The following is a 15,924-nucleotide window of genomic DNA, read 5'->3' on the forward strand; positions in this document are numbered from 1 at the left end:
TACGCAATGTATTTTTCTTCATGCGATTGGATTAGTTTTAATTAGCAAAGGCTAAAACTTTGCCAGATGAGCACTCATGACATCTGATACCTGAACAGAGTTCCAACGTCTCTTGTCTCACACAGAAGGCATTTAACCCAAGTGAAACTCTGAGGAAACCTTTCAGGGTCTCTTTTTGGTTTGCTCACCTTCCCCCACATCGCCCCAAACTTTGAAGCATCCATCCATCACTCCTGTTTGTGAAGCAGAAAGCCCTATGACTTCTCATAGAAAAGGATTTCTGCGGCATTTATTCGTGCCACACTTCTCCCCCCTTGAAGTTCATCCCTAGAACCGAACTCGCAATAAACATGCGCCATCTTGCAGTTAAAGCACTGCAGGGGTGAGGAGGGGGCGGGCTGAGGCAGAACTCTGATGTGAAATTAAAAAGGAAAATACAGCTTTACTTGCATTATTAAAATATAAATACAGGCTCGAGGAACAGAGTCCAGATGCACGCTGGAGAGAAACATAAATATTGATATTAAATTCTAATGAACATTATGTCTCACTGGCTGTCATCCCTCCTCAGAGCTACTAGCTCTTCCATCCCTCAGATGTCTAGCATTAAAAATCGAGAGTAGCTGAACTCCAGAATAGGGCTTCTTATTTCGCAAACGTAAATGCACTTGGAATAATCAGAAATCAGATTTTTAAAAAACTCTCTTCATCCTCCATCTAGGCTTCAAGCATCAGCATCTGCTGAAAACACATGTACAAATCAGTATTCCCTGCTACTTCGAAATTTGCCTAAGATGAACACATTCCTTTTTTTTTTCCCATGTCCTTTAAAATGTTATTTTAGCTTTATCTTAGAAAAACTCCTACTTCTAAGTTAATCCTGGGGCCTCTGAGGCCAGATTCTTATCCCCGTCCCAGATCCTCCCTAAAGCTCAGCACCACACTGTCCTAAACAGCCAGGGCCATCAGACCAAAGTGAGGGAACTCCACCATTGCAATTTGTCTTGAAAATCTTGGGGCGTCTGGGTGGCTCAGTCGGTTAAGTGTCCGACTCTTGGTGTCGGCTCAGGTCATGACCTTGGTGTTGTGGGATCGAGCCCCACATTGGGCTCTGCGTTCAGCAGGGAGTCTGCTTGAGATTCTCTGTCTCTCACTCTCCCTCTGCCCTTCCCTCCCTCCCCAAACCCCACCCCGCTCGTGCTCTCTCCTGTGCACACACGTGCGTGCTCTTTCTCTAATAAATAAATCTTTAAAAAAAAAAGAAAAAATCTTATACAGGGAGTCACTAGTTCTCAGTCTGATCCTACTGGAGAATCCCGAGGCTCCCGTGGAAACATTTTCTTCCATGCCCACAGTCATACAACAGGCCCGGTAGGGGCTAGAGCTCAAACACTGCTCTTCTAACTCCAACAAGTATGATCTATCTGGAGCGAAGGAACAGTCTCTATCTTTATGGGGGTGTGGGTTACACAGGTGAATACAGTTGTGAACACTCATCAAACTACACACTTGAGAGCTGTACATTTCATCATATGGAAATTAGACTTTGATTTTTTTAAAAAGAGTATTAGAACACCTTTTCAATTTTTCCAAGACAGCAAAATAAGATTAATCAACAAGACTCTAGAAGTGCTGACTTCCTGGACATTCAGAAGTGGCTTTACAAAAGGCGTTTAGATGTATGTGAGAATTTGCTTGTGCTCCTCTAGAAGGAGTACAACACGTTGTAACATGGTTTCCTTTGAAGCAAGTCCGGTGTTCTATTCCTTTTCAATTTTATGCCCTTCTGTATGGGTTGCATTGCCTAGCTCTAAAACATGAAACAAAAAATGTCAACAGCTCTAAAGTGGATCCAACCACTTCTCATTACTTCTGCCAAACCACCACCATCTCTCATCAGGCAAAACTGCAACAGCCTCCCACTTGGTCTCCCTCCCTGCTTCTACCCCTGCCTCCCCCCACCGCCCCCCCCACCCTACCCCGCACAGCCTTTTCCTATCACAATAGCCAACGTGATCCTTTTCAACTCTAACTCAATCATACTACTCCTAGGCTTAAAACACTCCGATGAGTCCCCATTTCACTCAGAGTGAAAAGCAAAATCCTCACCATGGCCTACTAGACCCTCCATGAGCCACCCTCTGCCCCACCTCCCCGGCCTCCTCTCCCCCACCTCTTCTCCTTACTCACTCTACATCCACCACACTGGCCCCCTTGCCATCCCTCCACCAAGCCAAGCATGCTCTCCGCTCAGAGGTTCCTCTGCTAGAGCCCTCTCCCTCCAGCTGCCTGCGTCATCAACTCCGACACCTCTTTCCAATCTGCGCTCAAACGCTGCTTCCCTAATGAGGCCCACCTGACCACACCATTGAAAACAGCAACCCCGGGCCAATCCCCTGGCTGGCCCTCACCCTGCTCTAGCTTCTTGTTGCCCAGAACACACCTCCTAAGATGCTGTGTAACCTCCTGAAAGGTATTATGTTTGTTCTTTATGGTTTGTCTCCCTCCACTGAGAGCTCTTGGTAACTTTCTGCTCACTAATGAAACTCCAGCGCCTACAGCAGTGCCTGGCAGAGAAGAAATGCACGAATCTAAATGGTAAGATGGCTGGTCAAATGTTTTTTATTTCTATCCTTCTCTGCATAACAAAAAAGAGCGCACAAAGAGCACCGAAATCTTAGTAGTTGTCTGACCGCGCAGACTTGCTCGGCTGTCTCCTTCCCCGGACCCGGCATGGCACAGATTTAGGCACAGGTTTCACCTACTTGGAAAAAATTAACACATGCCTCCCGCTCGGCAGGATCCAATTATAGCTGCAATAAAACAAGAGCCAATAATTAGCAGGGGCTCACCAGGTGCCAGGCACCACTCCCAGCACCCCTACAACCTGACTCCTTCCATCCTGACGACAACCGGATGCGGTAGGTACTGCTTTCATCTCCATCCCATAACAGACAAAGAAAGATTCAGAAAATTGTCCAAAGTCATACAGCCGTGAAAGGGTGGAGCTGGGATTTGAACCCTTGTGGTCTGACTTCAGAGCCCACGCTCTTAGCCACATTATCGCTTGCTTCTCAACAATTAGATAAACCGGACACTTGCCAACCTTACTCAAACTGAGCCTAAGCAAACACCAAAGGTCATGAATCCCAAACCTTTCCTTAAGGAACAGACGACAAGGACATGAAGTTCTCACTAGCTATCCTAAAAGGAAGAGCTAAGGACTCTGATTCTCTTGCCTTTACAAAGCAGGCACTCTGGAGTCAGAGAAATGGACCCTAGGACCCAAAGAATCCCCTTGCAGTCCGAGGCTGCAGTCCCTCTACGACCAAACCAAAGCAGATCCCCCGAAATAAACTCTTTATCCATTCTATACAAGAAGATTTAAATGGCCCCTCTGATGGCTGCAAGCGAGTCCTATTTGAGCCAGACTAACCTCATTTCCCTTTTGAGTAGGGTTATTAGACTGGGAGATCAAAGGAATGCTGCAGACATATGGTATCTTGATTTCAGCAAACCATCTGACAATTGCTCACGATGACAGATCTTGTGGGCAAGGTGGAGAAATGTGGTTTGCATGGGAAGGTGGGGAGTACATTTGTGACTGCTGCAACAATGGTACCCAAGGAATGTCAGTGAACAGACGTCAACTTGGAGGGACACTGCTAGTACTGCCGGCCAGTGGACTGTGGCCTTGAGTCCTACTGAACGATCATTTTATCAAAGATGTGGATGATGGGCTAGAACCATGTTTATGATGTCTGCAGAGAGCAAAATGCTGTGGGCAACAGCTGACACAGTGAATCAAGACTTTAAACCATCACCACTGATTGGAAATGAAAGAGCAAAGCAAGCAAGATTCAATTTAACAGAGACAATGGGGGAGTCTTGTGAAATTTAAGTTCAAAATACCAAGTGCACAATGGAACAGAGGAGACCTCGTGTAAAAGAACCACTGCTATAAAGCAAAGTCGCAGCCTATAAAGGCAATAATGCAGCGACAATGTCATGTGATGGTTAAAACAGCAAGGGCCCCTGGGCCACCTTAGTCCTAGCAGGGCATCCATACCAAGAAAGGAATGGACCCATTTGTGCTCTGCAACCCTGGGCGGGAGGTTGGATTGGATAGATGCTTAGGTCTTTCCCAACTCTGGGATCCAAGATTCTCCAACTCTTGTGAAATCCATTTTATTCTTGGTTAGTTTCACATTCAAGGGCTTAGATATTTCATAATTAAGTAATCTTTCAGCATATGCATGCCAACGTCCTCAGATTCCTATTTCAGGACACACAAACCTTCTCATGTTCATTAGTGAATTGAGCGATGGACATTAATGTCAGAAACAAAAATTGACCATGCCTGTCTCAGTCGTTCAACAAAGATGAGCCAGACCGGCTCTCTGCCCTTTGTGGCCTTGTAGTCTGGTAGAAGGGCTCTCCAAAACCTTGTTTCCACAAATTTAGACCTTAGAATGAGAGCCTTACATTGAGAAACCACTCCTACCTCATTATTTCACTTATTATTAGGATATGATTTATGAGGAATTCTTGATACAAAAAAAAATTTCAGGAATCTGTGTGATTGACGGTTTATTCCAGGCATACTCTTCCCATGATTTTTTAATAGAGTGTCCTACAAAATCTCATGTTCCATGAGTTTTAACAGTAAAAAGTAACAAAAGAAAAAAAAACTGAGGGGTGCCTGGGTGGCTCAGTCGTTAAGCGTCTGCCTTTGGCTCAGGTCACGATCCCGGGGTCCTGGGATCGAGCCCCGCATCAGGCTCCCTGCTCAGCGGGAAGCCTGCTTCTCCCTCTCCCACTCCCCCTGCTTGTGTTCCCTCTCTCGCTCTGTCTCTCTCTGTCAAATAAATAAATAAAATCTTTAAAAAAAAAATAAGCTGTCAAAATTCCAACTACGTTTAAAATTGTCTTGTCCCTAAAATTTCTAAGTGTTATATGAAGTCAATGACTCCTTAAGACTCTTGGACAATAGGAGAGATTTCATATGTCATTGCAATTTAAAGGTAATGCCCATTAAAGGTAGACCAGAAGCTCTGAGACTCGAGACGTTTCTGAGAGCTTACGTGGAATTTACACTTTCCTGACGGCATTATGTGGGAAAGGCCTCCACAAACAGGAAGAAAGAAATCTTTTTTGTTACCGTCTTTACCATTATCAGCCCCGAAGAATCTCAAGGATTTCCTAGGTAAAGTAGTTCAGCAGTTTTGATTTAAAAGCCCAATCCAGTACAACAAGAAAAGTCTAGAAGGAAATGTGTTGCTGTTACTAGTTATGAGGAAACTACAACCATGAATTATTAACCTTTGAAAGATTGCTTTCTTCTTACTTGTTCCATGATGGACTTAAAAGCAGCTTTCAACAGAGCTGTTAGGATCTCCTCACGTAACACATCAGAGAAGCTCGCTGAGCAGAGACAGGAAGAAAAGAAATCTAACCACAGTTACTCAAACATCCAAAAAAAAAAAAAAAACCACAAACACATTAACCAGACTACAAGGGGGTTTTGCAAGTGGTAGAACGAACAGAATGGGGGAGGGAAAGGATCATCCCATGATTAGTGTTACCATATGAGCCCAAAATGATGGATTCACCCAATGTGTTACTTCCTAGTATCTTTCTGGGTTTAGCAGTTTCTGTGTCTGCTCTGGCTGAAATTATGCTTCACAAATAGGGAGTTTGGATTTCCTGGGGCCATCACTGACCCCATTCCATAGGGCCATAAATAGTACTCTCAAAGCCTGCCCAATGGAACACTGAAGAACTGAGCGGATGTGTCTTCATCACAGTAGACTTGAGTTCCTTCCACGTCCCTTCTCACACATGAAGCACTGAAGAGATCCTCTAAAGGGTAAGAAGTTATTTCCAGACCCATTGGAGAGCATCTGGGAGGGGCTGGACATGTGGCTAATATAATAATCCTGGGGTACACAGTTCAAGGAAAAAGAGTGAGAAACATCACCTCTACTATACTCCTGGCCCTAGGTCTTTGCCTTCATAGTTCAAAAATTAAACAGATTGTTTTGGTCTGGGTCCCCCCAGATCCTATGAGTACAAGTTCAAGTAGTTTCTGTGGAAGGCGACCCATGAACCACCCACAGGTATATGAAAAAGTGAGATGGAGAATGGAAGGCAGAGAATACACAGTACATTATCAAATAAGTCAGCACTGTGGGCAGCTAGAGCTCAGTCCTACTGGGAACGCTGAGAGATGGTGTGCAACATGCAAGGAAACTGGGGCATTCATCCACCAGTGCCCCATCCATCATTGGTTGACTACGGCTTCAGGGGCATTTAGCTCACTGGCACTTCTGGCTTTCCCTCTGTTCAAGACCAACCATGGTCCACTGGCCAAGGGAAAAAAGCCCTAGGCAGAGTTAGGAGTTTATAGTCAGCAGCCTTCAGCATGAGAGGGGAGGGCTGAAGGAATACGGACAGAGCATAACAGGGTCTGCTGTTCAGAATGAGAAAAGCTATGATAAAAGTTAGCACACAGTTCTAGAAAACTTGTAGGTGGGGAGGTGGTAGGCAAGGAATCAGGTTCCACTTCACGGAGAAGATGATGTGTTGGCTGAGTATCAAAGAATGAATAGGAATTAACCAGTGAACTATTCCAGAAGGAAAAAGTAGTATATACATAGGCATGAAGAATGAGAAAGCCTGGCAAGTTGGGGAACACCCAGTAGTTCAGTATGACTGGATTAGGGTAATAGATGGAGAAGGCAGAGAGGCACAATGGGTACAAGAGCAAGAGATGGAGCTTGTCACGGGGACAGAAGCATATTGAGAAGGGCCCTGATTTTAATATAGTAATTTCCCTGGATTTGTGTGGCAGTGCATGGGAGAAAAATCTAGTGCTTGGAACATAGCTCGTGGACTCAGACCTGGATCCTAATTCTAGGCTCCAGCACTTTCTAGCTGTTGCTACCTCGAGCAAGTTGCTAACCCTCTGTAAGGTTGGAAAATAACAGTACCTCTCTCAAAGAGTTATTGTGAAAATTAAATAAGGTAATTCATATAAATATCTTAGCACAAGGCCTGACATATAGCAGAACTCAATAACTATCAGCTAAAAAATAAAATCAATCCACTCAATAGAGGACAAAGGTGTCACTGCAGTGCAATGGAGAAATGGTCTTTTCATTAAGTGGCAATGGATTAATTGCGCATCTATAAGGAAAAAATTAATCTTGACCCCCCCCCATCACTTGCAAATATCAATGCCATACGACTCACGGATGTAAAGGACAAAGGCAAAACAAAAAAAGTCTAGAACATAGAAGAATATCTTTATGAACTTGGGGTCAGTAAGGAATTCATTTAAGAACAAACAGAACACTAACCATAAGGAAAAAGATTGATAAACCAAACTACATAAAAATAAGAACGTTTGCTCACCAAAAGATAACACTAAGAGAATAAAGGCAAGCTACAGAGTTAGAGAAGGTATGTGCAATATCTAGAGCTCACACATGATGCATATCCACAATATATAAAGAACACCTGCAATTTTAAAAGGCACAAAAAAACTTACTGAAAAAAGAGCAAAGGCCATGAACAGGCAGTTAACAAAACAGCGTATCCAAAGAGCCAAAAATATATATGAAAAAGCGTTCAATCTCACAAGCTACCAGAGAAATGAAAATTAAAACCACAATGAGAACTTTATTACCTACCCACCAGTGTAGCTACAGTTAAAAAGACAGTACCAAATAGGTGCAGAAAAAGCATTTGACAAGGTACAGCATCCTTTCTTGATCAAAACTCTTCAGAGTGTAGGGATAGAGGGTACATACCTCAATATCATAAAAGCCATCTACGAAAAACCCACAGCGAATATCATTCTCAATGGGGAAAAACTGAGAGCTTTCCCCCTAAGGTCAGGAACACGGCAGGGACGTCCACTATCACCACTGCTATTCAACATAGTACTAGAAGTCCTAGCCTCAGCAATCAGACAACAAAAAGAAATAAAACACATCCGAATCGGCAAAGAAGAAGTCAAACTCTCACTCTTTGCAGATGATATGATACTTTATGTGGAAAACCCCAAAGACTCCACCCCAAAACTGCTAGAACTCATCCAGGAATTCAGTAAAGTGGCAGGATATAAAATCAATGCACAGAAAGCAGTAGCATTTCTATATACCAACAACAAGACAGAAGAAAGAGAAATTAAGGAGTCGATCCCATTTACAATTGCACCCAAAACCATAAGATACCTAGGAATAAATCTAACCAAAGAGGCAAAGAATCTGTACTCAGAAAACTACAGAATACTCACAGAAGAAATTGAGGAAGAGACAAAGAAATGGAAAAACGTTCCATGCTCACGGATTGGAAGAACAAATATTGTGAAAATGTCTACGCTACCTAGAGCAATCTACACATTTAATGCAATCCCTATACCATCCACTTTTTTCAAAGAAATGGAACAAATAATCCTAAAATTTGTATGGAACCAGAAAAGACCCCGAATAGCCAGAGGAATGTTGAAAAAGAAAAGCAAAGCTGGTGGCATCACAATTCCAGACTTCAAGCTCTATTACAAAGCTGTCATCATCAAAACAGTATGGTACTGGCACAAAAACAGACACACAGATCAATGGAACAGAAGAGAGCGCCCAGAAATGGACCCTCAACTCTATGGTCAACTAATCTTCGACAAAGTAGGAAAAATATCCAATGGAAAAAAGACAGTCTCTTCAACAAATGGTGTTGGGAAAATTGGACAGCCACATGCAGAAGAATGAAACTGGACGATTTCCTTACACCACACACAAAAATAGACTCAAAATGGATGAAAGACCTAAATGTGAGACAGGAATCCCCATCAAAATCCTTGAGAACACAGGCAGCAACCTCTTCGACCTCAGCCTCAGCAACTTCTTCCTAGAAACATCACCAAAGGCAAGGGAAGCAAGGGCAAAAATGAACTATTGGGACTTCAAGATAAAAAGCTTTTGCACAGCAAAGGAAACAGTCAACAAAACCAAAAGACAACGGACAGAATAGGAGAAGATATTTGCAAATGACATATCAGATAAAGGGCTAGTATCCAAAATCTATAAAGAACTTATCAAACTCAACACCCAAAGACAAATAATCCAATCAAGAAATGGGCAGAAGACATGAACAGACATTTCTGCAGACATCCAAATGGCCAACAGACACATGAAAAAGTGCTCAACATCACTTGGCATCAGGGAAATCCAAATCAAAACCTCAATGAGATACCACCTCACACCAGTCAGAATGGCTAAAATTAACAAGTCAGGAAATGACAGATGTTGGCGAGAATGCAGAGAAAGGCGAACCCTCCTACATTCGGTGGGAATGCAAGCTGGTGCATCCACTCTGGAAAACAGTATGGAGGTTCCTCAAAAAGTTGAAAATAGAGCTACCCTACAACCCAGCAATTGCACTACTGGGTATTTACCCCAAAGATACAAATGTAGCGATCTGAAGGGGCACATGCACCCCAATGTGTATAGCAGCAACATCCACAATAGCCAAACTATGGAAAGAGCCTAGATGTCCATCAACAGATGAATGGATAAAGAAGATCTGTGTGTATACACACACACACACACACACACACACACACACACACACACACAATGGAATATTATGCAGCTATCAAAAAATGAAATCTTGCCGGAGCCAAGCTGAGATCCATCGAGGCAGTCGTGTTCTCTCTGCGGTGAGCTTTCTCGCTAGCTGAATTCAACTGGGTGAACTATGAGTGGCCGAGTCAGATCCAGATCCAAATCCAAACAAAGAAAAGATGATCCAGGGTCTAACCAGCACTGTGCACCCAGTGATGAGAAACTGAAACAAAAGGAGGCACCACCTGAGAGTCAGGATATTCTACCTGATCAAGGGAAGGAAGTTGAAGGAGGACCTGTGCCTCAAGGACAGGACCTGGAAGCTGATCTCCAGAAGCTGCCTCAGGCTAAGGCTGGCGGTATAACTGAAGATGACCCTGATGTCAAGAGGCCAAGTCTACCCTTTTTAGAGCCCATTAAAATGCCGGAAGCAGGTGAAGGACTACCCCAGATTTAAACCAGGACAAGCTGAAACATGGAAACTATTCTTATGTAGGGTACTTCACTGTTGTAATTCTCTCAATAAAGTTTTACAGACTTTCTCCAAAGGAAAAAAAATAAAATCTTGCCATTTGCAACGACGTGGATAGAACTAGAGGGTATTATGCTAAGCAAAATAAGTCAATCAGAGAAAGACAAGTATCATATGATCTCACTGATATGAGGAATTTGAAAACAAGACAGAGGATCATAGGGGAAGGGAGGGGAAAAATGAAACAAGATGAAACCAGAGAGGGAGACAAACCGTAAGAGACTCTTAATCTCAGGAAACAAACTGAGGGTTGCTGGAGCGGTGGGGGGTGGGAGGGATGGGGTGGCTGGGTGATGGACACTGGGGAGGGTATGTGCTATGGTGAGCGCTGTGAATTGTGTAAGACTGATGAATCACAGACCTGTACCCCTGAAACAAATAATACATTATATGTTAATTTTTTAAAAAAAGACAGTACCAGTGTTGGTGAGGATGTGGAGCAAACTGGAACTTCCATACACTTCTGGGACTATAAATTGGTACAACCAGTTTAGAAAACTGGTAGGCAGTAGCTACTAAAGCCAAACATATCCATCCCCTGTGCTCCAGCAATTCCACTCTTAGATATATACCAAACAGCTGTGGATACATCAGTTCATCAAATCACATGTGAAAAAATGTTTGTGGCAGTAGCCCTAAACTGGAAATGACCCAAATGTCCATCATCAGGAAAATGGATCAATGAATTGTGGAGTATGCACACAACGCATAATTTTATTCAGCAATGAGAATGAACACAATGCATAATTTTATTCAGCAATGAGAATGAACAATCTACTGTATATGCAACAACATGGAAGAATCTTACAAACGTAATTTTGTGTCTAGCACTGTTCATCCAACAAGTATATAGTATGTGACTCCACTTACATAAAGTTCAAAACCAAGACAATCTAACTGAGGCGGGTGGAAGTCAGAATAGTGGTTACCGTTGTTGCGGGGGGGGGGGGGGGGGGAATAGTGACTGGTAAAAGGCCTGGGGAGGATGTTTCAGGATACAGTAATGCTTTATTTCTCAATCTGGGTGATGGTTACAAGAGTTGTTCACTTTGTGAAAATTAACCAAACTGTATTTTCATGGTCTCTGCACTTTTCTGTAGGAATGTTAAAGTTCATTAGAAAACTTACTTTAAAACTCAGTAACAAATACAATCAACAGCAACCAAAAAGCCAACGACATTAAAATGTCTAAGGATGAATGGCTTGGGGTCGAGGCTCATGAAGTAATCCCAAAGTCTCAGGTTTTAGTGACTGAAAAGCTGGACGTACTTCAAGTTTATGACCATAAATCTCAGAAGGCTCTCAACACAGCCAGGTAATCCTGCTACACTTCCTTACTGCATCCGTGTTCCCTCCCTGAGACAACATTAACACCCAGCCTTCTCTCCTCACATTACCAACACCATCTCAGCTGAGGACCTCACTATGCACACACAGAGAAAAATCAATGTAATCATGTAAAAGCACCCCATCCCCCCCACCACCAGCTCAGCAGCCCGCCAGCCATCTCTACCCATGTCTCACACTCGTGTCTCCAGTCTGAGCCCTCTCTCTTGAGCTCAGAACTCACACATCTAATTGTCTAAGACACATAAGGCATCTCAAGTTAATATGGCAAAAATACAAAACTAATGATGCCACACACACACACACACACACACACACACACACACACACACAAATATCCACTCTTCCGCCAGCCTTACCCATTTCTGGAAATAGTACCATCTTCTACAAGTTGTTTAAGACAAAACAAAACAAAACTAGAAGTCATCCATAATTGTTTTTTTCCAATCATACCTTATACCCAAACCAATTAATAAATCCTGTCAATTCAGAATCCTACCACTTTTCACGGTCCCTATAGATACCTCCCTAGTCCTGACCACCATCACCAGTCACACTGTCCAACTGGTCTACCAGCCTCCAGACTTGCCTCCAGAGTGACTTCACTAAAGTGTGTGTCAGATATGTCACCCCTGCAAAAGCCATCCCAGCCCGGCTCAAGGCGAGAGAAAGCAGCCGTGCATGGATGAAGCAGCATGCAGACTACACAGGGACAATGATCAGGGTGGGAAGGCTATCCAGGGGGTATGGAGGTACCCAGACACCTTCAAACGAGGAGAAAAGGGCGCATGAGTCTCTTTTAGGCTTCCTCTCCCTTTGAAACTCCCCTAGGCCTTGAGCAGTGCTGAAGGGAGATGCATAATGTAGTCGATGCCACTGGTAGCCACCCATAGCCCCTCTGCCCTCCCCAGAGGACCCCTGCAGACATTCCTGTTCACAACATAGGCTTTTTGTAACTCTCTACCTGGCCCAGGAGCATGCTGAGCCCACACATGGGGCAGGCCCCAGGAGCCAGGGAGTTCATGCTCCAAGTGCTACTTTCCATCAATCAGGGGTAGAAGTTGGTGGGTAAATAAATACTCCAGCTTCCCTCACTCCTCAGTGGAACACTTGAGGTGTGTGCTGGATTGAACCCCAGTTGCCCACAGTGATAAGCAGCTCACAACATGCATGAGCTTTCCTCCCCTCCCTGACCCACCTCCCCACTCCCCACCTCCTTGTGCTTCCTGGAATCCCCCCTCAAATAAACTACTCACACAGAAATCCTTGTCTGTCTGCATGCTAGGAAACCCAAACGAAAACACATAATATTGTGCTTTTCCTCCCGAAGGTAACGTTTTCTATGACATCAAACAAAAATGCCATCCTAAATTTATATGGACAAGAGAAGGGAAAGGTCTGGACACAAAGTGTAGAGATGATGTTTTAGAAAAATTTAAAAATAGGAGATTTTTAAGTTCATCCCTGGGTATTAATTAGCCCCATGTTTATTTATCTATTCATGTATAAATACATATAAAGAGTATATAGTCATCAAAAATCCTCTTCTCCATCCACCATTAGTTTGCACTCCTGTAAAAGGGCCTGAAAGGACTGTGTTAAATGCCAGACACATAACTGCCCACTGCTGTCTCTAAAGAAAGAGGGGAGAAGGGGGGCACATTCTGCTCCAGCACTGAGTTTCACTTGTGTGAGATCTAATTTAAGGAGCGATGTGACACACACACACACACACACACACACACACACACACACAGAAATGTAAGCACCACTCAACATTGTCTGCAAAACTTCCCTCCAGTTCTTTTGAAGTGAAACCACCACTCACCCCAACCGCACTCCCCAGATATCAGCGCTGTAGAAAGTGAAGGGCTTGTCCCTGCTGTGTGGTTTGGGGTTAAAAAAAAAAAAAAAAAAAGGAGGCAGGATTAAAGCGCTCATTTCAAGTCCCAAAAGTAAAATACGACTTGGCCTACGGCAGTCCTAATGCTTTCCAGAACTCATCCCGGAATTGCCCTTTTAAACAACCAGTCATTAACCCAACTCTGGGTCTTTTATAGCTGCGAAAACCGATCGCGCACATCATTTATTCATTACGCTTATTATTATTGTTATTGCAGAAAAGCAGCGAATTCCCGGGGCGCGGTGCAGAGGGTTTTGTTTGTTTGGGGGGGAGTGCGCGAGTGGGGAGCATCGGCGAGGGGGCTGGGCTGCAGGGCAGAGGTGCCCGGAAATCCCCGAGGAAAGATGCCGCGACAGCGCCCCCGCCTCGCGCGCTCCGCGGCCACCGCGCTCCGGCGCAGCTGCTGCAGCAACCGAGGAAGCTTCTTATGTAAGCCAGAGCCGCTGACATCACCTTCGCTGCGAGCGTCGCAGCCGGACTAGGCGCCAAAGGACCGGCGCGCGGGCCTAGCGCCCCCGCCCACCGTCGCTTCGTTCCTAAAGGATTCGGCCGCCGCCTGATTTGACCGACCTAAGCGCCCCTGGGAGGGCAGATGACACCGAATGACATTTATTGGGAGCCCTAGGGTGTCGCAAGAGTGAAGTTAAAGGGCAGCAAAGATGCCCAAGGGTCTTCCACACGCGGGCGGATTTGGGCGACAGTACACGGTGGAGGGGGGGCGGGGACACACCTCCAGGCTCCTCAGAAGGCAGACGGCACCGAGAGCCATTTAGTAGGAACCCTGTGCTGGTGGGCGCAGGAAAGATGCCCAGGGCCTGGGACACTCCTGCCTCCACGCCCATCCCCGCGGCCCCTCTGGGCCACAAGGTTAGAGCAGAGGCTTCGGAGTTCACTCGCGCGGCGAACAGCGCCGCGCTACGTCGCACGCAAGCGCAAGGCACAAGTTCGGGGCTCCGCGCAGACCCTGAGTAACAGTAAGAGTGACAAAACCGCTACGGCGTTACAAAAGCCCTAAAAGGACGCTCGCTACTCCTCGAGCCCCCCAAGCACGCACGGAGGGTACTACAGGGCTCGGGGCTGGACTTCTGGAAACCACAGAAGTTGCACCAATCCCCCATCCCCACCCCCGGGGAAGGCGAGTCCCGGGAATGAATGACCGACCCCTCTGCCTCCTGTGTCCCCAACACTCTCCCTCTCAGCCCGCGGCTGCCTACGAGTTCCCAGGCCGCCCCTTTAACTTTCTCCCCCCCCACCCCCTTCCGCGACTGCATCCCCGCCTCCCGCCCAGCGGGAACTCCCAGCACCGAGAGGACTGGGGTGGGTCCCAGAGGAGGGGAGGGTGGGGAGGCGAGAGTTAAGGTGCAAGCTGCAGCGGGCCCGGCGCCGCGGGGCTGGGATTGCGGCGACCGAGGAGGGCGCGAGGGTGCGGCGCCGGAGCGGAGCGCCCGGCGGGCGGACGGCGCGGGTACTCACGCACTGCCTCCTGCTTGGGGTCCAGCGTGCCGAGGACGCGCTGCACGCCGCCGAGCTTGCCCTGCAGCGCCCAGACGCGGCGGTGGGTCAGCTGGATGTCGCTCTCGAGCTCCTGGAAGAGGCTGCACGCGTGCCGGGCCACGTCTGAGAGCTGCCGGAGGACACGGGCCAGCGCGGCGTTGCTGACCGCGCACAGGTCCAGCATGAGCAGCACGGCCGCGGCTGCCGCCGAGGACGCCTCGCCAGCCGCGGACGCCGCCTCCGCGACCCCCGCCGCGCTCTCCTCGCCCGCTGCTGGCGCCTCTCCGTGCGGCGGCTGCGCCTGGTCGGTCGGCGCGGGCAACGGCGGCGGCCCGGGAGGCGCGGGGGGCGCGCGGGTGGGATCCTCCGGCCCCGGCGCCACGGCCTCGTCCCGTCCGCCCGGCGGCTGCAGGGGCGGCGGCGGCTCGGCGGGGCCTCTGTTAGCGTCCTCCGCCGGGCCGGGCGCCGGGCGCCGCTGCCGGCACAGCCACTGCGGCTCCACGATCCTCTTGGCGAAAGGCATCCCGCGAAGCCGGGCTGAGACTTTCTGGTCTCCTCAAAGCGCCCCTTGCGAGCGGGGAACCGGGCGCGCCCACCTGGGCGGAGAGGGAGCAGGAGTCGGGCAAAGGCGCGACCGGGCGCTCCGGAGACGCGGGGGCTCCTCCGCTCACCTGGTCTCCTCCTCTTCCCCGCCCCTCTGGCAAATCAGTCCACCTGGTCCTCCTCCGGGCGCACCGTTCCCTGGGTAGGATGACAAGAGCGGGGCACAGAAATCCCGAGGTGCGCCTGGGCTCTCCTCACTTGCTTCCGACCCGGGTCGGCTGGCTCAGCTCCATCATTCCTGCCTCGCCGCCGCCGCCGCCGCCGCCCCGGCCGCTGCCGCCGCCACCGCCTATATAAATGGGCGTGTATGTGTGTGTGTGTGTGTGTGCGTGCGTGTGTGTCTGGGTGTGTGTGTCTCGGTGTGAGTGTGTGCGCGCGCCTCAGTTTGAAAGTACCCCGGCGCAGGCCTCTCCCCGCGC

The 15,924-nt window shown here is 47.3% G+C and overlaps 1 protein-coding gene across 2 annotated transcripts in view; it reads right to left on the reverse strand.

The window, feature by feature from the left end:
* Positions 1-15,425, reverse strand: part of NHS (NHS actin remodeling regulator) — a 346,305-nt gene extending 330,880 nt beyond the window's left edge. For both annotated transcript variants that reach the window (XM_044911563.1, XM_021683785.2), the window contains exon 1: positions 14,882-15,425. In XM_044911563.1, coding sequence (XP_044767498.1) covers positions 14,882-15,425 — 544 coding nt within the window. The remainder of the gene's footprint in view (positions 1-14,881) is intronic.
* Positions 15,426-15,924: the final 499 nt, after the last annotated feature.

This window comes from Neomonachus schauinslandi, chromosome X (genome assembly GCF_002201575.2).
Source record: "Neomonachus schauinslandi chromosome X, ASM220157v2, whole genome shotgun sequence".
Lineage (NCBI taxonomy): Eukaryota > Metazoa > Chordata > Mammalia > Carnivora > Phocidae > Neomonachus > Neomonachus schauinslandi.